This window comes from Balaenoptera acutorostrata, chromosome 9 (assembly GCF_949987535.1).
Source record: "Balaenoptera acutorostrata chromosome 9, mBalAcu1.1, whole genome shotgun sequence".
Classification (NCBI taxonomy): Eukaryota; Metazoa; Chordata; class Mammalia; order Artiodactyla; family Balaenopteridae; genus Balaenoptera; species Balaenoptera acutorostrata.
This window is the reverse complement of record NC_080072.1, coordinates 12,759,482-12,782,821: the sequence shown is the minus strand read 5'-3', so window position 1 is coordinate 12,782,821 and position 23,340 is coordinate 12,759,482. Positions and strand designations below refer to the sequence as shown.

The 23,340-nt window shown below is 49.9% G+C and overlaps 1 protein-coding gene across 3 annotated transcripts; it reads right to left on the bottom strand.

Annotated features, from left to right (window-relative positions):
• Nucleotides 1–5,103: 5,103 nt before the first annotated feature.
• Nucleotides 5,104–22,797, bottom strand: SLC43A3 (solute carrier family 43 member 3). 3 transcript variants are annotated; one of them, XM_057553991.1, is made up of 13 exons: nt 22,681–22,797; nt 21,228–21,594; nt 20,724–20,853; nt 18,128–18,174; nt 15,672–15,748; nt 15,354–15,446; nt 14,076–14,215; nt 12,879–12,973; nt 11,653–11,826; nt 11,307–11,426; nt 7,458–7,644; nt 6,697–6,820; nt 5,104–6,083 (listed from the first exon to the last, which is right to left on the bottom strand). In XM_057553991.1, the coding sequence occupies exons 2-13, from the start codon at nt 21,409–21,411 to the stop codon at nt 5,982–5,984; spliced, it is 1,473 nt and encodes a 490-aa protein (XP_057409974.1). In that variant the 5' UTR covers nt 21,412–21,594; nt 22,681–22,797; the 3' UTR covers nt 5,104–5,981. The 3 variants fall into 3 exon arrangements, with proteins under 3 accessions (XP_057409974.1, XP_057409973.1, XP_007196514.1); XM_057553990.1 differs by lacking the exon at nt 22,681–22,797 and adding an exon at nt 22,278–22,421; XM_007196452.2 differs by lacking the exon at nt 22,681–22,797 and adding an exon at nt 22,234–22,409.
• Between the last annotated feature and the right edge of the window lie 543 nt (nt 22,798–23,340).

The window sequence follows — 23,340 nt, the reverse complement described above, 5'->3', positions numbered from 1 at the left end:
CACTTGACCTTTAACATGATATTGTGTATATAATAGAAATTACTACAGGACCTACTGTGTGCCAGGGCCAAGCGCTTTTCATGTGGAGCCTCATTTATCCTCACCTGAAGGGAGAGGCTACTACCGGTTCAAGGACACACAGCCTGAGGACATGAGACAGGGCTGTCTGTCCACGCTCCTCCCTGGGTCCCAGCCACCTCTGGGCCCTGGCTCTAGAAGGAATACACAGCCCTATCCCTGGTGATGGACAGTTCTCTGCTCACAGATTTTCTGCATCGACTACTGAAGAAACAAAGAAAAGTGCAAAAACTGAATATGAAGATTGACAGTTTTCAATGACTTTGGCTTAAGATTTGGGATAATTAGAAAGCCATTTTTTCGTCTTGAAGTTTTCCCGTTCGAAACAATGCAAGAGAATCTGTGCTGCTTTGTTAGACAGAAACAAGTTTGGGCAAATGCTTGCAGGGTGGTATCTGCCCTGAACAAATGGAGCGCCTCACTCTGCCCGTCCCCCAGGGAATCACAGATGTTACTGACAACAGCAGGCACAGCACCACATGCCTGCCGCATCCCAGGCGGTTGATATCATGTTTGAAGTGCTTTAAATTCATTAATTCGCTTAATCCTTACAACTCCAAGATGTAGTTCTATTGTTATCCCCATTTTACAGATGAAGAAACTGAGGCACCACGAACCTAAGTCCCAGAGCTTGCATAGTAAAGAGCTGGCAGTTGGTCTTGGACAGTCCAACTGCCGAGCCCAAGGTACCTCTACCTTTTATTCCCCAAAGTCCTCTGTAGTCTTCCCAACCAGCTCCCATACTGCTTATTATCTTCGTTACAGGTGAGGAAACTGAGGCCCTGTGTGATTAAGGGATTCTTCGAGGTCACACAGCTGGTAAGTGTCTGTGAAGCCCAGAGCCTTTCCCCATGCACCTGCTGCTTGAGTCCACCTTCAGGCCTGGGAGGTAACACTGGACTCAGCAAACGGAACGCAGAGGGACCTGAGCATCGTTCCTGGTTTAATGACCCTGCCAGTGAGTCAGCCCCGCTGTGGGCAGCAGTGAACCCAGGAGCGGTCAGACATGGCCCATCTGTGAACTCCTCATCGCCAACAAAGGACCGGAGTCTGGACCAGAGCCTGTGCCTTGGAGCCTGGATGCAAGTGTTCTTCCCAAAGAACGTTAAAGGAGGGGCTCACTGCTGTGCCCCAGAGCCACACCCAGTGCATTTGGGAAGCATCTATCCCCCGAGGGGCTGGAAGAAAAAGGAGCTCCGGGGCATAACTGCTAGGACCCCAAGCTTTGAATTAGGGGAAGAGGATCAACAGCCCCTGGGAAGCGGGCAGTCAATACCTTCAGGCTGGAGAACAGTGAGCACCAGATTAAGGGAAGATTAATGGATGTGATGTCATTCCCTAGAAACTCCCAAGGTGGCGCTTCTGGCTCTATTATTATTTACACTCTCGACCTGCCCTAGGCTGCTCTCACGGTTCACTGTCATCTGAGACCCCCTGCTCAGGCAGCAGAGGGGGGACAGAAAGGGAGGGGGGACAGAAAGGGAGGGGGAACCACAATGTCCCAAGACGTGTGTGAGGGGAGACCCAGGATGGAGTGGGGGATCAAGTGACACAGCCATAAGATGGGGTTGTAAGCAGCCGTTCACAGTCACGTTTTTGGTTTTTTTTGTTTTTTTAAAATTTATTTATTTATTTATTTTTGGCTGTGTTGGGTCTTGCGCGCAGGCTTTCTCTAGTTGCGGCAAGCAGGGGCTACTCTTCATTGCGGTGCGCGGGCTTCTTATTGCGGTGGCTTCTCTTGTTGCGGTGGCTTCTCTTGTTGTAGAGCACAGGCTCTGGGCGTGCAGGCTTCAGTAGCTGTGGCATGCAGGCTCAGTAGTTGTGGCTCGCGGGCTCTAGAGCGCAGGTTCAGTAGTTGTGGCGCATGGGTTTGTTGCTCCGCGGCATATGGGATCTTCCCGGACCAGGGCTTGAACCCGTGTCTCCTGCATTGGCAGGCGGGTTCTTAACCACTGTGCCACCAGGGAAACCCCACAGTCACGTTTTTGACAACTATTTGATGACGTAAAGAAGAGTCTATGAGATGGTTTCCATCACCACACACACAGCTGCACCACTGGGAGGACACATGCCACTGTTGTTAGCCACGATGGTATCTCAGAGCGCTGCAATTAACAGCGGTATTTCTTTTCCACGCAGTTCTATATTTTCTGATCTGCTTTACAACAACCATTTATTTCTTACATAAGAATGAATGTAAAGAAAAGGTAACGTCAGGAATTCCCTGGCGGTCCAGTGTTTAGGACTCCATGCTTTCACTGCCAAGGGTCCACACGGCGCGGCCAAAAAAAAAAAAAGGGAAAAGGTAATGTCTAAAATGAATGTGAAGGTGACCTTAGGAGTCAGACAGACGTGGGTTTAAATACCAGCTCCATAATGCAATAGTTGGATGATCTTGGATGTAACTTGCCCCGCAGAGCCTAACTTTGCTCATCTGTAAATTGAGGCTGATTAAAGGAGGTGGTCACACAAAGTTTCTGATTCACACTGTCGCTGTCCTTTGAACAGCAGGTGCCCTCCTCCTCCTGGTGGACTGTCCCCTGCCCCAGGGAAGACGCCGCCTGCCACTGCCTGCAGCAGGGGCAGATTTGCCTGAGTTCCTCTCTGCTGAGGCTGGTAGCAGAGAGAAGTGTTGCACTGGGAGCCTGTGGCTGTGTGAAATCAAAACTTGTGAAACCCCTGGGTTGCTTGCTTCCTTGTTTGAAAGAGCGGTTGATTCCATTTGAGGAAGAGGGTACAGGAGGGAGGCTCTTGGGACAGAAATGAGGGCTGTACACATGGGCTGCTTCTCTCACGCACTTATCTTCCCCAGAAATCATCCTTGACTCTCTCTGGATACAGCTGTTCTCTGCACTTCCTGAGGAATCCAGGTACTTTTTTTTTTTTTTAAATAACAGCTTTGTTCAGATATAATCCATATACCACACAATTCATCCATTTAAAGTGTACAACTTAATGGTTTTTAGTATATTCAGAGTTGTACAACCATCACCATTATCAAGTTTAGAAAATTTTTATCATCCTAGAAAGAAACCCCTTACCGTTAGCAGTCACTAATCTTCCCCGCAGCCCTATGCAATAGCTGATCTACTTTCTGCCTCTATAGATTTGCCTATTTTCTATCTGAAAGGAATCATACTATATTCTGTCTCTTCTGACTGGCTTCTTTCACTTAGCATAATGTTTTCAAAGTTCATGCATATGGTAGCATGTATCAATACCTCATTCCTTTGTATCGCCAAATAATATTCCATTGTATGGACATACCACATTTTATTTATCCATGGTATTAGGCATCCTTTTTTTTTTTTTTTTATGTATGTATGTATGTATGTATGGCTGTGTTGGGTCTTCGTTTCTGTGCGAGGGCTTTCTCTAGTTGTGGCAAGCGGGGGCCACTCTTCATCGCGGTGCGCGGGCCTCTCACTATCGCGGCCTCTCGTTGCGGAGCACAGGCTCCAGACGCGCAGGCTCAGTAATTGTGGCTCTCGGGCCGAGTTCCTCCGCGGCATGTGGGATCTTCCCAGACCAGGGCTCGAACCCACGTCTCCTGCATTGGCAGGCAGATTCTCAACCACTGCGCCACCAGGGAAGCCCTAGGCATCCTTTTGAATTTAATATATTAACTGTAATGATAGCTTTGATCTGTTAAGTACCTACCATGTGCTAGGCACTTGACCTAATTTCTAATCTAGTCCAGGGAGGCAGGTCTATTTCTCCAATCACACTGATAAATTAACTGAGATGTAGAGGAGAAGTGGTCCATCCAAGGTCACACTAGTGACAGAGCTGGGATGCCAAAAGGGTTGGCCTGGCTGCCGATTCATACTGCCCCACCCCACCCCGTGTGCTACGCTCTCTCCTTCCAGTTCCTGTTCTGAAGCCGGAACAAGAAAGAATCCACTCGTCCAGTGCTCATTCTTCCAACAAGCCTTAACTGGCACCACATGCATGGCAACCAGGCACTAGTCCCTGAGCCTAGTGAGACCCAGATGCTGCTTCCTGGAGCTGCCTGTTGAAGGGAGGAGAGGTGGTCATGGCAGGGGCCAGTCTCCAGGAAGGGTGTGACCAAGGCCTAGGAACTCAGAGCTGCTGGAGAGCCCAAGGAAAGGTTTTTACAGGAGATGACATTTTGAGCAGGACCCCAGTGGACCAGGCAGATTTCCCTGGCAGAGACAGGGTGAGCCCCCAGTGCAGAGGAACTGGTGTGCTCACAGATCCTAAACCAGAAACCTGGGTCCCCAGGGATGAGTTCTGTGTCCCTGGAGGTGGGAGGTGAAGAGGGCAGGGGAGAGGTTGGTATTACATTGCTGACCGCCTGGATCGCCAGGCTGGACTCTAGGCTTTGTCCTATGCCTGATGCAGCAGCTCAATAAACATTTATTGAATGAATGAATGAATCCGCCTGCCAGCCCCTCCCCCTCAGTCCTCTCCTGGCTAAAAGGAATAAAACAAATAAAACACCTGGTGTGTTCCAGATTCTCCCGTCTCGCCCACCCGGTCCCTCACCTTATCCCCCTTTGCTACCTACCTCCTCTCTGGTCATCAGTAAACAAAGGAACAAATGCTCAAGTGCTCTCACTGTGTGCTAGGCAGTAGAAATTACCTTAAATTCTCACAATCGCCCTCAGGGACGCAGGTGAGGACGCTGTGATTGAGAGTGGCTAAGGGACTTGCCTGGCTGCTGAAAGGCAGAACTGCGACTCACACCAGACTTTCGGATTCCATCTAGCGTTTCTAGTTTGTGGGGGGGTCGGGGAGGGGGGGGGAGCGTTGCAGTAGGGGTAGGGGTGGGGTGGACAGAAAGAGGAGGCAAGGGAAGGGACTGCTGGGGGTCCTCAAGCCCAGGGCCCAGGACCAGGTGGCCAGATCGCAGTCTGAGGGCTCCTGCCCCACCTCTGGGTCCAGCTGCCACACCAGGATTCCTCCACTCCACCCCTGCATCCACTCCCCAAGGCTGGGGCTGGGAGAGGAACACGCAGGCACGCATGTGTGCACACTGCAACAGCCCCAAAGCCTGCAGAGGCGGAGCAGCTGTTGCCTTAGGCAGAAAGGCTTTATTTTTTAAATAAAACTATTTAATATATAATTCAATATATTATAAAACTATTCCCCAGAGGACATTTTTATATAATACCCAAAGTAAATAATCATCTCCCTTCTTGAAGAGGAAAACATGCCCAAAAAGGCTTCATCAGAAATCCTTTGGTCAAGCAGGCTAGCTGGTTCTCAAGGCCCTTCGGGTGGCCTAACTCTTTGTCACTGTTCTTAAAACCTTCTAGAACGTGAACTCCAGAAAGAACCTCCAACTCCAAGACCCTCTCCTTCTACAGGTGGGAAAACTGATGCTCGGCGGGGAGAAGGGTCCGCTCAAGGTCACTCAGCATCAGCGGGAGAGCCGGGACTCAGCCCGGGGCCCCCCACCCCACCCGGTCTGCTTCCTCTTTCTCCCCAGGCTCATTCCCTAACAAGGCTGGGGCTCTGACAGAGAGCTGAGTGCCACTTCTGAATGCCAGGGGGGCAAAGCTGAGGCCACGACAACCTCACTCTTCACCTGGAAACTTACCCGGCAGCACAGGGCCCAGGCACACATGGGCTTCAGAGACAAAGAGGCCCGGAGAAGCAGGGGATACACCCTCCCATCACATCACCCCACCTCGGGCCAAGCATCTGCCAGGGCCACGCGCTTCCTACCCTGAAACTAAGAACTTCCACGTGACTTTGCTTCTTGTCTTGCCGATAAGAAGGCTTGGTAGACAGTTAAATATGTCTTTTCGTTTTAAGAAAAAATAATGGCTACTTTATACAAGTAGCCTGGGTGGGCAAAGTCTTTCTGGACACGGGGTGCTCAAAGGTGAAGGAAGATGACACATCCTCAGGGCTGAAAAGTGAGGGCTTCTGAACTAGGCGACCCCAGGGGTGCTTTCTTTCTGCCAGCACTCCCGGTACACCAGGAAGGGGTGGACGAATGTCAGAAGAGTGACGAGCGCCAGCATCACATTCACCTGGAGGGAGAGAAAGCAGTGAGGCGAAGTCCACCACTAGTGGAGGGACCAGAATTCTGCCTGGTTTATCCTCTACTTTCCACTCAGACCCAGTGGTGCCCTCTGGGATGGACTCTTGGTTATTTTCCATTCTGCCCCATGCAGCAGGGTTGGTGGGGGGTAGGGGAATATTATATTATGCCTTTTATTTTGGCCGCACCCCGTGGCATGTGGGATCTTAGTTCCCTGACCAGGGATTGAACCCTCGCCCCCTGCAGGGGAAGCACAGAGTCTTAACCCTTGGACCGCTAGGGAAGTCCCAATGCCCATCACACAGATGAAAAAACAGAGGCCTAGAGAGTATTCAGTGACCTGGGAAGCTGTGCCACGTTAACCCTTTGGCTTCAGGGACCCCACCCCCACCCCCAGCACAAGGCAGGGTACTCCCACTGACCCCAGTTTGAGAAGCAAGACCAAGGATGTACCCATGTGAAGAAATGCTCCTGCAGGGACCACACCCAGGCCACCCCAGCCAGGTTGGGGGCGCCCCCTGCTGGGGACCAACACAGTTGCCCCAATCTGGACATCCTTGCTGGTCTAAGGCCAGGGTCCCCCAACCCGCCACAGTACTCACATAGAACGGGTCATTCTGGAGGGGGCCTTTGATGAGGGTGAAGATGGGGAACTGGAGCAGAGACACGACAGCCGACAAGGCCATCACTAGCCCAAAAAGCTTGCCAAAGTGCTCTGAAGGGAACCTGGGCAGAGAGACAAACGAGGTTCCAGTGAGCTCTGGGGACCCTCCCTCCATGTAGGGGCCTGGCTTTGGTGGGCCTTGGCCAGCCCCCTACTCCCCTAGCCTAAGCCTGCCTTCACCCACCCGCACCCACACAGCTCCCCTCCTTCACCTTTGCTTAGGCTTTCAAACGACAGAGCAAAGAGAGGGCACCGTGCTCGATCCCGGGGAAACAGCAGGGGCCCAGACACCGGCTGTGACCCGGGAGGTCTCAAGGAAAAGACACAGGAATAATTCCGCTATATGCTAGACGATGCATGCACTATCAGAGGAAGCAAGAATAGAGAGGCACAAGGAAAGAAAGACGCTTTCTTTCTACTCTTCCCTGGGAGAGCTGGAACAGAAGTGGGCTTTGGAGGGTGAATAGGAGTTCACAGGGTAGACAACAGAGGCAGAGGGGAGCAGACATGAAGAGCTTTCATGTACATGAAGGCTCTAACCCTCCCACCAGCCTCCACCTCCTCTATACCTGCTCCCAGACGCTGTGTGCCTCCTCTGGCCACCTCTGGTCCTCACCTCCTGATCTCTTTGCCCCCAGCACACCTCCCTTTGCCCCAAGGGCGCCCCCGTCACGTGACGCATACCAAGAGCCCACTTACGCGAGGGTGAGGAAGGCAGCATTGCCCCCGTAGAGGAAGGAGCGGTTGATCACTTGCAGGATGAAGGTGGCGTACTGCAGGGGGAGGACAGGGATGGAGGCGCAGAGGGCGAAGCCCAGGCACAGCAGAGACGTCAGGACCAGTGAAGGCACTGTTGAGCACAGGGCTGCCGCCGAGGCCGAGGAACCTGGGCCAAAGGGAAGAGCAGAGGCTGCATGGATGCCCGCAGGGGGGTCATCCTGAACCCTCTCTCCACACATGCCCCATCTCCAGGCCATCAACAAATGCTGATAATTCACTTCCTAAGTATCATTCAAATGTATCCACTCGTTTCCAACCCCGGCGACTCATCCTAATTACAGGCCAGCATCACTCACTCATAGATTATCACAATGACCTCCTGACAGGGAGGCCCCTCAACCCACAGACAGACACTCTGGGTAGCACCACGGGTAATAGCAAAAGACTGGAAACCAACCAAATCAGCAGCAGTAGGGGAACGCAGCACCAACTATGCTGCAGTCACATAACAGAACTAGGCAGCGGTTAAAGGCAGAAGGAGGGAGCCTGGCTGTGGGACAAACCCAGGACAGAGAGTTATATAAAGAAAGCTGCAGGACAGCGTGTGCGATACGCTGCCTTTTATCTAAGAAAGAAAAACTGTACATACATACAGAGTCTGTCTTTAAGGAAAAGCAAAAACAAAAACAATTACCTAACAAGGGAAGGAATGGAGGACAGGGAACAGAGAAGGAAACTAAACTTCTTTGACTATATCTTGTTTCATAGTTTCGGCTTAGGAATAATGTCAATGTTTGATATGCAAATGTATTTAAAATAAAATTAAAATAATAGGAAGAAAACAAGCAAAGCAATTCCAAAAAAAATCCAACAAGGTGAAACCAATGAACATAACTTTATATCAAGTTGGTGACTCTTAAAATACTGTAATTTGACTGACAGCTCTTATGGGATGTATCCTCAGGATGAGAATGGAAAGAAGGAAAGAAAGGAGGGAGGAAGGGAGAAACAGCATGCAGCAATCATACTATTATTAATAGTATTGATGATGCTAAACCAGTAATTATGCATAAAATATATTTTTAAAATACTATATATATATAGTATGTGTATATAGTATACAGTGTATGTATATACAGTATATATATTAATATAGTATATATTATAGTATTTTAGGAACCATGATTTTCAGAGGAAAAGAGATACAAATGTAAAAATCAAGGAAGTAAAATTTGAATTAAAATATCAGTACTGAAAAAAAAATATATCAGTACTGGATACTCATGATGTATTTTTTTCATCCAAAAAATTATGTATATCTTACCTCAGAGGCCTAAAAGCAATGACAACCCAGGAGAATTAGAAACCTTAGCATCCAAACTGCAGTCTTTAAATACCATTTCTCATTTAAAGGGACCCAGGGCTATTTGGAGAAATGGCTGGTTTCAGGTATGGGCCAGGAAACATACCCAATGAAATGGACCTGAATATCTCCTTGTGCCAGAAGGGAAAGACACTCTCTAAAACTAGTGGGACTATTTGTTAAGGACACAGATACTGGATTGGTAAAGTTGCCAATAGTCAAAGATGAGATAATTTTGAGCATCAAGAAGAATTGTGACACAAATGGATTGAAACATGTCAAATATATTTAAAATGAGATTTTAAAAGAGAAACTATGAGTGGTTACCCCTGGAAGTTTCTAAGGCACCAACTCATTTTTCTAAAACTAGTAAATAGAGGAAAAACCATGCATTTATTTCAGGGTAACGAAATAGTTAATAAAGGAAAGTTTTTCTTTCTAGAGGGATTCTAGCTATTAAAAGCAGAAGGAAAGATAGAAATAGAAAATCTCCTTTTTGCAACCCTAATAAAATAATGGGTCTAGGCACTGATCATCAATAGCTGTTAAAATCATTAGGCCTGCAGCTGATGGGAAACTTTTATAATGGGCGGATCAGACTGACAATGTCTGAACCCATTGATCAATCTTAACATCATAAGAACAAAACTACGGGTACCAAGGGCCTGCTGACGAGAGCGTGTAGGTAGCCCACAGCTCCACCTCTGAATTATTCTTGCCAAAAAATATTAAATAATAATATTAATAAAAATATTAATCTGCCTGTTTACAGGAAAGACCCAATCAAAGAAACGTTTTTAAATGACATGAAAAGGATGCCAAATCCAAAATGTGGGAAATTTGACAGGACAAACAACCTAGTTCCTTCAATAAATGAACAACAAAGGGAAAAAAGGGGGTGGGGGACACAGAGACTTAAAAACATCTAAAAGTCACATCAGTACATTGTGTGGCCCCTGTATGGATCCGAATCTGAACAAACCAACTATAAAAAGGCATAGTTGAGGGCTTCCCTGGTGGCGCAGTGGTTGAGAGTCTGCCTGCTAATGCAGGGGACACGGGTTCGAGCGCTGGTCTGGGAAGATCCCACATGCCCCAGAGCAGCTAGGCCCGTGAGCCACAATTACTGAGCCTGTGCGTCTGGAGCCTGTGCCCCGCGACGGGAGGGGCCGCGATAGTGAAAGGCCCGCGCACCGCGATGAAGAGCAGTCCCCGCACCGCAATGAAGAGTGGCCCCCGCTTGCCGTAACTAGAGAAAGCCCTCGCACGAACCGAAGACCCAACACAGCCAAAAATAAATAAATAAATAAATAAAGTAGCTATAATTTAAAAAAAAAGGCATAGTTGAGACCATTAAGGAAATTTGAACAGGACTACCTTATTAGATGATACTAAGAAATGACTAGGGGCTGTTTTACGTATGATGATATTATGGTGATGTTTAATTTAAATAAAAGAGGTCTTATTTGCTAGAGCTACAAACTGATGTATTTACAGATGAAATGATCTGATGTCTGAGATTTGTTTTAAAATACTCCAGCAGCGGTAGGAGAAGCAGCTCACGGAAGTGAGGAGTGGGAGAGATGAAACTACAAGGGTAAAGGGAATTCCCTGGTGGTCCAGCGGTTAGGATGCTGTGCTTTCACTGCGTACGCCAAAGTTCAATCCCTGGTCGGGGAACTAAGATCCCGCAAGCCGTGAGGTGCAAGGCCAAAAAAAAAAAAAAAAAAAAGAGAGACCTCAGCATGCCTGCTCCTCCATTCTTGTCCAAGGATCATGTCCAAGCTCCTTGGCATAACACTGCCTGTCCCTTCTTACCTCCGTCTTTCCAGCCCCCTCCCTACCACCCCTCTGTGCCCTGGCCAGCCCGAATCACTTTCTGGGATTCCTCAGATTCCTCAATGTTTCACTCTCCCCTTCACCACCTTGACTCCTCTGTACTCCTGGGCCACTCTCCCAAGGCCCTCCTCTTCATCTTCTCACTTCTTTACTCTTCCTTTAGGTCTTGGCTTAGATGCCACTTCCTCCAGGAAGACTTCCTTCCCTGACACCCATCCCATCCCCACCCAGAACAGGTTATGTGCCTTTCTTTCTGTTTCATAGCTCCCTGCAGGTTTACTTCATGGACCGTAAAGCTTGATTACTGGCATTTCTCCACTCTCTAGACCGAGAACAGCTTCTTGAGAACAAGGACATATCTGTCCTGTCCGTTATTGAATCTAGAACTGTGATTGGCATATAATTGGCACTCATTGACTGCTGGTTGGATGATGGATGGATGGGTGATGAATGGACAGATGAGGGATGGATGGATGATGGATGGATGGATGGATGGATGAGTGATGGATGGATGAATGGACAGATGCAAGTAGAAAAGGATTTAGAAGAAAAGAGAAGATGGGCATGGAGGAAAATAAAGATCTCTCCCCTCCTGGTTCCCTGATCCTCTGGAGCCCAGGTCTCACCTGTCTTTCTTGCTTCCTCCTGGTACTTGTATTTAAGCCGATCCATGAGCAGGCCATTCCAGGGGGCACACAGCACTCCAAAGAACTGAGTGATGGCAAAGGCATTTGTGTAGGTGCTGACTGCAGAGGGCAGAGAGGGGTTGGGCGGTAAGAACTTTCCAGGAGTGCCTTACAGGAGGGGACCCTCCCACCCGGCCCTTGCCCTGCCTGACCCTCCTCGCCACACCCCTGCTCAGACCTTTCTCTGGAGCACAGAGCCCTGCTGAGCTTAGCACCCCCGCCGCTCGAGGTTCCAAGTCCCCAGCTGTGATGCTCAGATGTGCTGCCTCCCAGCCTCGTCACATACCTAGTACCCTGTCCCCACTGGCCAAGTTGCTCAGCAGAGAGTTGAGGGTGCCGATGAAGAGGTAGTGCCACAACTGTATCACAGACAGCCACACCAGGTGCCAGGCAAAGCGCCGAGAGAAAGCGTAGCTCCGGAAAGAGCGGGGTTCCTGCTGCTGCCCTGCTCTTGGGATCTCTGGTGGGGAGAGGAAGATTTGGGCAAGAGTTACAATTAAAGTTGGGGGGCGGGGATGGGCAAGAGTGTAGGGGTCTTGATGGGACAGCCTGAGGTCTGAGCTCAACCGCTCTTCTTGCCTTCCTGGGCACACCGCCACCTACACGCATCATCCTGTCCCCACCACCTTGAATGAGCCTCCCATGTGCTCTGCCTGCCGAAATCTGATCTATCACAGCGTGGACTCAATGACGCTTCTTGCACTAACACTTTCCTGATCTTTCTCAGCCAGGATGATGAAAAGAAAGACGAGAGGAGAAAGTTAGAGATGAGGGTTCCTGGCGGACAGCTAGTATTTCAGCTGATCTATATCCCCTTCTTTTCTTTCAGTACCAGGATCCTGAGTCTCCTCTGGAAATCTCCCCCTGCCCTATTCTTCATGGTCCAGATGGGACTGTGAATTAAGCGTTCCATGCCTCACCCAAGGCTGACCCATTTGATCATTCTCGTCGAGAGGCAGACTGGCTGTGATTTTAGACTGGGGTCCCCAGAGACATCCTGGTTCTACTCTTCCTGGATGGAGCCTGGCAAGTTCACTTTGCCCTTGCTTTTGTGAACTTCCCAGAATCCTGTTCTCGTTTCTACCTTAACCAGCCGTGGTTTGTGATGTTTATAACCAAAGACCAAAAACAGACAGAGGAGAGAAAGGAGGCAGTGATGGAGATAGGACAATGAGAGAGGGCAGACCCAGGGGACCTGCAGAAATGGGGACAAATAAGGCAGACTTAGGAGTGGGGGGAAGGGAAGGCAAATGATGGAAGACTGGCTGCGAGGGGAAGGGGTATGATGAGATGAGAAAGAAAAGGGGGACAAAAAGGAGAGATGAGATAAAAATTTTGCCCCTCTCTGGACCGCCTATAAACTGAGGGGGTTGAGAAGATCCTGCAGGTCTTTTCCCTACCTGACCTTTCCTGATTCTGAGTCCCTGGGAAAGCCCTGGAGGTGAGCAACCAAGTTGGCTGCGGGGAAAGGCCACGTTCTGGAGCGGAAATGGGTTAACCAGTAGGGCTCACCTTTCTTTGGTGAAATGAACTCCTCTGAAAGCTCCAGCTTTTGGGACTCAACCGTTTTCTTCTCTTCCTCTCTGGGGCCATCCCCAGAGCACAGGCTGTGGAAACAGAAGCCCCATCAGCCTGACCCCAAAATTGTGAGCTGAGCCTCAGATTCAGGCTGGTGGGTTGGGGATAGTACATTTCGCTATACATTGGAATCACCTTTTCACAACCCCAATGCCCAAGTCACAGCCCAGACCGATTAAATCAGAATGTCTGGGCATGGGAGACAGGCTCCCATATTTTTTAAAGATCTCCAAGTAATCCCAGCAATTCTAATATGCAGCAATGTTTGGGAACCACTGAAGTGCAGGAAGAATAGGACAGGCCTGGGTTCAAACCCCAGCTCTGCCTCTTCCTGGGGCTGTGCAACATGGCTCAGACCTAACTCTTCTGAGCCTCCTTGTTCCCATTTGGAAAATGGAGATAAGTATGTGTATCTCAGGACTACTGTGAGATGAAATCAGAGCACATGGGGCTGCCAAACAGCAAACAAATGCCCTCTCTCTACTGCTTTGATGAGTGGCGGCAAAAATGGTCCCATTTCTTCCCCTCCTCTGTTCTCCACCCTTTGCAATACAGCTCTGACTATTTCCCTGTCCCCTCCATCTGGGCTGGCCTTGTGAGCTGCTCAGCCAAGACAACCCAGCAGAAGTGATGTTGTGACAATTCTAAGCTTAAAACTGAAAAAACCTTGTGCATTTTGGCATTTATCTTGGAACCCTGAGACCACCATGTGAAGAAGCCCAAGCTAGCTTGCGGGAGGATAAGAGCCATGTGACCCAGAAATCCCTGCCACTCCAAATGGCCAGACAAACCCCATGTGAGTAAGGCCATCCTAGACCAGCCAGCCCCCAGCTAGCCCACCAGATGATCAGAGGCATGAGAAGCCTTGTCAAGATCATCCAAGTAGCTCCCTGATCAGTAGAACTAGCCAGCTACCCATAGACTTGTGGAAATAATAAATGCTTAATGTTTTAGGCCATTAAGTTTTGGGGTAGTTTGTTATGCAGCAGTAGCTAACTAATACATCCCTGGTCTAGTCCTCCTCTCCTGGGACAGGTTTCCTCTGCCTTACCATGTCTGTCCCATCCCTGCTTCCTATTCCAGGTGAGATGAGGGGTTCTGGGCACACCATCATCAGCTCATAGTCCTTACCCATAGCTGTAGTTGGGGGGCAGCGGGTAGGGGATGTGCCCCCGGGGCATCAGAAGGAAAGTACGCCCAACATGCCAGGCACTGCAGACAGAGATGAAGATGAAGGAGGCCCTGAGACTGATGCCCTGTTCATAAAGGAGCTGCAGAAAAAGGAGAGGAAAGGTCAGTGTAACAGCCACGTTCACAGCAGCATTATTCACAACATCCGAAAGGTGGAAGCAAATCAAGTATCCATCCGCGGATGAATGGATAAAGGAAATGTGGCATATACATACAATGGAACATTATTCAGCCTTAAAAAGGAAGGGAATTCTGACACCTGCTACGACATTGATAAACCTTGAAGACATTACGCTAAATGGAATAACCCAGTCACGGAAGGACAAATACTATATGATTCCACTTATGAGGTACCTACAGTAGTCAAATTCACAGAAATAGACAATAAGACAGTGGCTGCCAGGGGCAAGGGGGAGATGGGGGGGATACCCACAATCGGGATTATTGTTTAATGGGCACAGAGTTTCAGTTGTACAGGGTGGAGAAGAGTTCTAGAGATGGATGGCGGTGATGGTTGTAAAACAACATGAATGAACTTAATGCCATTGAACTGTACACTTAAAAATGGTTAACATGGAAAACTTTACGTTAGGTGGGGTTTTTTTGCCACGCAGCTAGCAGGATCCTAGTTCCCTGACCAGGGATCGAACCTCCATCCCCTGCAGTAGAAGTGCAGTCTTTTTTTTTTGGAAGTGTGGAGTCTTAACCACTGGACCACCAGGGAAGTCCCTGGGTGTATTTCATCATACAAAAAGTCAGTGTAAGAATTAGGGGCTGGGGCTTCCCTGGTGGCGCAGTGGTTGAGAATCTGCCTGCTAATGCAAGGGACACGGGTTCGAGCCCTGGTCTGGGAAGATCCCACATGCCGCGGAGCAACTAGGTCCGTGAGCCACAACTACTGAGCCTGCGCGTCTGGAGCCTGTGCTCCGCAACAAGAGAGGCCGCGATAGTGAGAGGCCCGCGCACCGCGATGAAGAGTGACCCCTGCTTGCCACAACTAGAGAAAGCCCTCGCACAGAAACGAAGACCCAACACAGCCAAAACTAAATTAATTAATTAATTAATTAATTAAAAAAAAAAAAAGAATTAGGGGCTGAAACCTGTTTCTAAGAATGAGTCTTGGCCCAGGCTCTTGCCTTCCACCCTGGAGGCTGATTATGGATGCCTGGTGCTCCCCAGCAGCAGGGGAGATAAACATGGGCTATTGCTATCTTTTACCTTAATGATAAGGAAGACTGATGAGGAAGAGTCAAATGCTCCATTGTACATGGTGATGATGGTTGAGCGGTGTTTGCCAAATAGGTTCCCGATCTGGAGAACACACGATCAGCCTGAATCACTTATTTATACGTGAAATCTTTCCTGTGCACCCGGCAAGTGTCAGGCCCTCATAGCCAGACCTACCCTCCACCCCAGGAGCTACCACCCTGGCTTGGGCCAACCCCATCAGAGGCAGCCAATGTAGCAAAGTGCTTCTCCCTCCCTCCACCCGCCCCAACCTCCGGCCAGGTGCCTGTGATGAGGGCAGGCTCACACCTGCAGGTTGGTGATCAGAAACAGGATTCCTCCCACGGTGAGCATGGGCATGGCCAGGAAGAGCAGCACAGCTGAGTCTGGAACAATCCAAGACAGAGATGGGGAGGTGTCACAGTGCAACCCAAAGATGCAGCCCCGAACTCTGGCCCCCACCTGCTCCCTACAATCCTGGGCTCAGGACCCCAATTCTAGGCAGCCTCCCAGCATCCTCCAAGGATCTTAGGGCCCTGGTCAAGGCTCCTTCACGTGCCCCTGCGGAGGGACCCTGCAGAGGTCTCCTGAGACATCCTCTTCCTCATCAAAGATGACCCTTGGTCTCTGGCAGGGTGGATGTCTACAGAGAGAGGCACGACTCAACCCACCGCCCCCTTCCCTCATTAAACCACAAGCAGCCTCTCTATTCATCCTTGACACTGTGGGGGAGAGAAGCCTGGATTCAGTCCCTGAGCCCAGCCTCTAATTCACTGCTTTGAGCTAGATTTTGAATCTGGGACTCAGTCATTTCATCTGATAAATGGGAATAACAGTCCCTGCTCTTCCCACCTCACCAGGCGCTGTGAGATCTGAGTGTCTCTCTTTTGTTCATTAAACTTTGAGCATTTCCTTTGTGCCAGGCATTGTGCTTGGCACTGGAAATGCAGGATGAATAAATACTTCTTGCCCTTGGAAAGACTGACATGCAAAAAAATCATTCTAACAGGTCTGGCAAGTGTTGGGTAAGAAAGCAGAACTAAAAACAACTAAAGTGCCCAGGACTAGGGAGCCCTCCGTAAATTAGTCTTTCCCAAGTCACAGCCTTCTTTCTGCCCACCTTCATGATTTGGGCCATAACCCACACCTGGCTTATTTGCTAAAAAAAATGTTTTTTTAAGTTGACTCACTTTTATCCAAAAGAAATCTATTATTTTTAAATGAAACTTTATATTGGGAGTTCCCTGGTGGCCTAGTGGTTAGGATTCTGGGCTTTCACTGCCGTGGCCCAGGTTCAATCCTTGGTCGGGGAACTGAGATCCCACAAGCCACTGTGGCACGGCCAAAAAAAGAGAAAACTTTATATCGCTAGTATAAATGAAAAGCAACTTGTGTTGCTTGTTGTGAATAGGAGGTAACTGTAAAAATAAATACAATGAAAACACTGTTATTAAACTTCAGAATGTTCAAAGCCTGATACTTGCTCTTGTCATAGTGTTAAAATCATCCCAGCCCCAAACCAAGACTCTCGTGCATGAAATCAGAGGGCTGAATGAGAAATAAAAAGGGAGTAACTCTCCCACCAGGTGAGTCAATGTTAATGCAGCACATGTGTGCTTCCTAAGAATATTCTCCAAAGTAATTATTATCCTAGTAACTTTTGTTCCATACCTTGAGAAGCACTGTAAACCTGCTCATTTTAGAGCATTCACACTCTTTACCATTCAATTTCTGTCTCTATAAAAGGTACGTCTTCAAATGCACTAAAGGTTGGTTGAGATTCCCTTCACAATAGCATGCTTTTTCCAAAACCAAAAAGCCCTATTTTAGAGGGAAAGGGAATATTGTGACTCCAGTGATTCACAAATGTGAGTCAAACATACCCAGCCATCACCTCCACATTCAGCCACTTGAAAATCATGTTTAGGCTTTTAGGTAAGAAGACAGTTTGATGAGCAGAGTGGTTTTAAAATAACTGGCTTGAGGTGCCAGGCTACCTCATGAGATCTGCTCAGACAGAGACCCTCAGTCAGCCTGCGTTCACTGAACACAAATGAAGTAACAGCTTCAGCACAGGTACTAGACACAGGAGAGTTAGGTACTTTTACTTCCTAACCCCAAAACTGAGCCACGTAATCTGACACTGGGGAGGAATACTGGAAAGCATCTCTTGGCCTCTATAACTGAGATGCTAGCAAAGAGCACAGCCAGGGTCCCAGGACCCCTTCCCACTAACTTGCTCTGTGGCCTTTGGCTAGTCTTTGCGAAGGGTCTCTCTCTGACCTGTTTTCTCCTCTACATAATGGAGGAAGTGAGGAATACACCAGACTGGAATTCCCAGACTTTGGGAATTTTAGACACTTATAGACCAGTAAAATTTGAAAAGAAAACTTCTGACTACACTAGAGTTATCAGTTTGTACCCAGCTAAGTCAGGATATTTTCAAAAACTGCCATTCATATTATCATTTCATTAAAAAAAAAAAAGAGAGAGAGGACATTTAATACATAACAAAAGGAAGGATGTAATCTTTTGAATAAAGTCTTCTCTCTGAAGCAATCCCTCCACTGTCCTTATTTTTTGCATGTCTCACTAGACTAAACTGTTTTTATAGACCAGCAATAACCCTCTCAAGGACTCTTTCCAGCTGAAAAGTTTGTGGATCTCTGAATAACTGTGGGGATCAGTGCATCCTGCCCATTACCTTCTGCACCTGCCCATCCACCAGCTGCCCCCGAGGTTGTGTCCCTCCCGACGGCACTCACCTGCAGAGATGAAGGCTATGGTAAGCGTGGCGCTGGTGTAGAGAAATCTGGAACACAGAACGGCAGATGGAGAATGCGGTCAACAAGAGAGAAAGCTGGAGGGGCAGGGAGCGCGGAGCCAAGGTCCTCCCACCTAGAAGTCCCAACCAGCCAAGCCCTTGAAGAAAGGGGTTAGTGCCTCGTTTACAAATCATAATCTTGAGTTCTAATTCCTCTTGCTGTGTGACCTTGGGCAAGGCACTGCCCTTCTCTGGGCCTCAGCAGCCTCTTCTATGAAGAGATGTTTGTGGATGGACCTAGAGACTGTCATACAGAGTGAAGTAAGTCAGAAAGAGAAAAACAAATATCGCTTATGAACGCATATATGTGGAATCTAGAAAAATGGTACAGATGAACCTGTTTGTAAGGCAGAAATAGAGACACAGACGTAGAGGACAAACGTATGGACCCCAAGCGGGGGAAGGGGGGGGTTGGTGGGATGAACTGGGAGATTGGGATTGACATATATACACTAATATGTATAAAACAGATACCTAATGAGAAACTACTGTATAGCACAGGGAACTCCACTTCGCTGTATAGTAGAAACTAACAGAACATTATAAAACAACTATACCCCAATTTAAAAAAATTAAAAAAAAAAAACAGAATCTAACCATTTAAAAAAAAGAGATGATTGGACTGACTGATCTAGGCCCTAAGCTTAAAGTTCTACAATGTTATTGTTTAAGGACCACGATCCCAAGGTTATGGGACTCTCTTAGAAGCATGGAGTAATAAAAGCAGTGCTTAAGTGTGACATTCTGATTTATAATAAGAAATACATATTTGGCCCAGGTCCGCAGTCCCTGACACGGGGCTCCTAAGACCCTTATAAATTCCTACATAAGAGAACTAGGAGCATCTTTCATTCTAATGAGGTGACCCTGGATGGGTCCTGGATGCGGGCTGCTTACCAGGAAGACCAGCCATAATTAGATGCTTGGAATTTTCAGCCCTGCCCCCGACTTCTCCAGAGAGGGGAGAGGGGCTGGAAATGGAGTTAATAATTGATCATGCCTACATGAGGAAGCCTCCTTAGGATTTTACTAAGAGTATGGAGTTTGGGGAGCTCCCAGGTTGGGGAACAGAGCCATGGACCAGGAGGGTGCGGCACCCTAACTCCACAGGGACAGAAGAGATGCTGGGCTCGGGACCCTCCCTGACCTCGTCCTATGTGTCTCTTCATCTGGCTGTTCATCTGTATCCTTCATCATATCCTTTAATAAACTGGTATATGTGTTTCCCTGAGTTCTGCGAGCCCTTTAGCAAATAACTGAATCCAAGGGGGGAGGAGGTCACAGGAATCCCAGGTTTGCAGCTGAAGTTGTGGGTAAGCTGGGGACCTACCACTTGCAATTGGCATCTGAGGTGGAGGGCAGTCTGGTGGGACTGAGCCCTTAGCCTGTGGGATCTGATGCTATATCTCCAGGTAGACAGGGTCAGAACTGAGTTAAATGATAGGACACGCAGCTGGTGCTACAGAATTGCCTGGTGTGGGAAAGGCTCCCACACATTTGGTGACCAGAAGTGCAGAGTGCTGTGTAAAAGCAAAGGAGAAACACGGGTGGGAAGACTGGGTTTTTCTTAACACACTAAAGGCTGGAGAAGAGGGAGTGGGCAAAGAAGGACGGGCAAGAGGAGGAGACAGGTGACCAAATTCCAAGAGCGACTGACAGAGTCATCGTGCACCCAAAGGCTTAGAGAGCCAAGGACTTGCTTTCCTGCCCGGCTGTTTCCTGGTCCAGCCACCCTCCGGTCCCTCTGACAGCTAGCCTCTCACGCCGCCGGGAGGCGCCGGCTCTGGGTCCTATCAGCTCCCCCGCAGGCTGCTGCTTATCACCTTATCACCGAACCTGGCCAGCTGCAGTGGCACCCTGTGGAGCCAGCAAGTCCCTTACCCTCCGTGACTCGTCTGCATGGGATGGACCCCCACGGCCTCCCCTCCCGTCAGAGGGAAACTGAAATCCCACCGCTGGAGACACCCAGGACGCCTTACTACCTAAGCTTCTGGGGAGTGATGGTGGCGGTAAGGAGGATGGCAATGAGTCACTCGGGTATGATGAGGACAAAGGACCCTGGCATGAAGGCGAGGGTGGTAATTCTATTTTTATTTTTATTTCTTTATTGGCCACACCGCACGGCATGTGGGATCTCAGTTCCCCAACAGGGATCAAACTGGCACCCCTTGCACTGGAAGCGCGGAGTCTTAACCGCTGGACCGCCACCAGGGAAGCCCCGAGAGTGACAATTCTAGGCTTTGCTAATTTCATAACCCTGTCCCGGGCCAGCGCTCACAGGAAGCAGGCCTGGGCTCCTGCTCGATTCAGCATATCATACAGCATGCAGTGTCACGTGCAACAGAGGAAGGAGGTGAAGAAAGGGAAGCAGGGGTGTGGGGAAGAGGGAAGGTCGAGACAGAGTCCACACCCTGGGCAGTTTCTAGCAGGGCTGCTGGGGCAGGGATACCCAGTTGCCTGGCCTTGGTCTCCCTCCAAACAAAGCTGCTGCCAGAATTCCTCTTGCCCACCCCTGTTCAGATCCCCTTGGGACTTACATGGCTATGAGGCGGGCCACGGTGGTCTTGAAACGGTCAAAGATGTAGCCAGTGGGGAACGTCATGAAGTTGTTCATGAAGGATGCCAGGGTGAAGATGAGTGAGAAGCGCTCGTCCTGGGCTTTGCAGTCTGGAGGAGAGAAAGGCAGATCTCAAGAGCCCAGGGTGGACGGGCCAACCTCCCATCCATCCCAGCCTTCCTGCCAGGCGGGCACCCAGCCTGGCTCCCGTCCAGGGCAGCCTCTTCCATCTCGGACAGCGTGCCTGGTAGAATAAGTTCTCCCTTAGGTACGTGGAGACGTGACTGCCCCTAATTACCTCTTGGGAGCCGGTACTTCCCTCCCCGGGGACCTCCGAGACCAAGGTTGAGGGCAGGGGCAGCTGACACTCCCTTCCTCTCACCATAGACATGCTGGCAGAGGAGGCAGCGGGTGGAGTCCTTCCGACCCCTTCCCGCCACCTGGGAACCAGACTCAGCTTCCTAGAGAAGCCCTCCTCCCTTACCATCCAGCCCCGTGGCATTGCCCATCAGCCTGGCGTTCGGTTCACACAGCTCCTCGAAGTAATGTTCTGTTTTGAAGACAAACACCAGGGATGCCCAGCCAAAGAGGACGCCCGCAAAGCCGAGGCATTCCAGCAGCCCCGTCAGCAGGGTGGCCACACGAAGGGGCAGCTTCTGGCCCTGCATGGTCCGAGGTGGAGCTGATCCTCAAATCCCACTGGTGGCCTCCTGGGCTGACCACAGGAGCAGCAAAGCCCGGCTTTCGAGCACTTGGAAAATTCCTTTGGCAGGCGCTTCTGTTCAGGTGGCTCTCTGGTGCTGGCTGTTTCAGGCCTGGGTGAAAACCATCAGTGGGCGATTCCCTGGATCCTGTAAAATAAGGCAGAGGCTGCTTGGTACACAGGGCTGTGGGAAAGGTAGCGGTGGACAAAGGTTCTCTGTGGGATGGACAAAGGTTCTCTGTGGGATAGACAAAGAGGCCAGGTGTTAGAAACAGCTGCAAATGCCTCCCCATCCCACAGCTGGCAACAGGTCGGGAAGCTGGAACTGAGCCCCAGTTCTGGAGACGGGCCACTAAAATAACAACAGCAATTGTGAGCCAGGAACAGGGGGTAAGGGACTTTACACAGGTCCTCACAAAGCCTCACAATAACTTGGCAAAGTGGGTGTTTTCTTATCTTCAGTTCACTGACAAAAGCTCAGAAGACTTTGTCAACTTCCCAAGGTCACATGGTCTGGTTAGTCACGTCGCAGGCCAGTCTAAGGGCAAAAAGCCGTGACCTCCTCGGCTAGGACTCCCAATAACCCCCTTCCCAGCGCCCCTCCTCGCATCACCATCTGCCAGGAAAGCGCTCCCCACCCCCACTCGCTCCCCCTCCAGCACGTGGTCAGCGGCCCTCCCAGCAGGGGCGCCCCGAGGTCTGCCCAGCCACAGAGCCCCTCGCCTCGTCCCCGCGGCCCCGCCGCCCGCACCCCCGGCCCCGGCCCCGGCCCCGAGCCGCGTCCTACCCGCTGGCCTCCTCGCGGAGCTCTCGGGGCTAGCCGCAGCGTACCTTGCGAGGTTTAGATTCGCGCCTCCACTCGCCCCTCCCAGACCCTCCACGCCCCCAGAGATCCCGGAAGGGCCGGGATGGGCGGGGCCAGAGAGGTCCTCCGCGACCCACTCTCCATCACTTCCTTCTTCTCCAGCTCTCACAATCCCGCGCTCTTTTTGACCACGCCCTGAGACCGTCCCTCCTGTCACTCTAACCCCAGCAGCATCTGTTTCCCTCTCTTGATCCTCTTGCAGCCTCTCAGCTCCTTTGCCCCTCCTCCCTCCCCTGACCGAGATAGTTTTAGTTCTGTTGCGCACAGACAGGCAGCCCCACGGAAAAGATCACACAGTCGCAGCACACACACAGACGGCTTACCTGCAGACACACACACACACACACACACACACACACACACACACACCTTCTTCCTTGTGCTCTACCGGGACCACGCGGGTGGGCACAGAATATGTTTCTCCCCATTTGCCCAGGAGCTCAATCCTTTCTCCTGATCTCATGCTCCTAGCGCTGCCAGCAAATCCCAACACAGAGTAAGAGAACCAAGAGCCGGAACTAGACAGTGCAGACAGAAAAAAAAAAAAAATGGTGCCTGGCCTTTCAGTGACTGTGTTGTCTGCCATTCCACTACCTGCGGCCGACCAGACGGTGCACCCTGAGGGAAATTCAGGAAGGAGAAAACAGGATTCTGGCCCTAGATAGTTAAGATCTTTTTTTTTTTTTTAATTTTTGGCTGCGCTGGGTCTTCCTTGCTGCGCCGGGCTTTTCTATAGTTGCAGCGAGCAGGGGCTACTCTTCCGTTGTGATGCGCGGGCTTCTCATTGCGGTGGCTTCTCTTGTTGCGGAGCACGGGCTCTAGGGGCGCGGGCTTCAGTAGTTGTGGCGCAGGGGCTCAGTAGTTGTGGCGCATGGGCTTAGTTGCTCCGCGGCACGTGGGATCTTCCCGGACCAGGGCTTCAACCCTTGTCCCCTGCATGGGCAGGCGGACTCTTAACCACTGTGCCACCAGGGAAGTCCCAGTTAAGATCTTATGCAGGAATAACTTCAATAAGCCAAGATGCTTGCC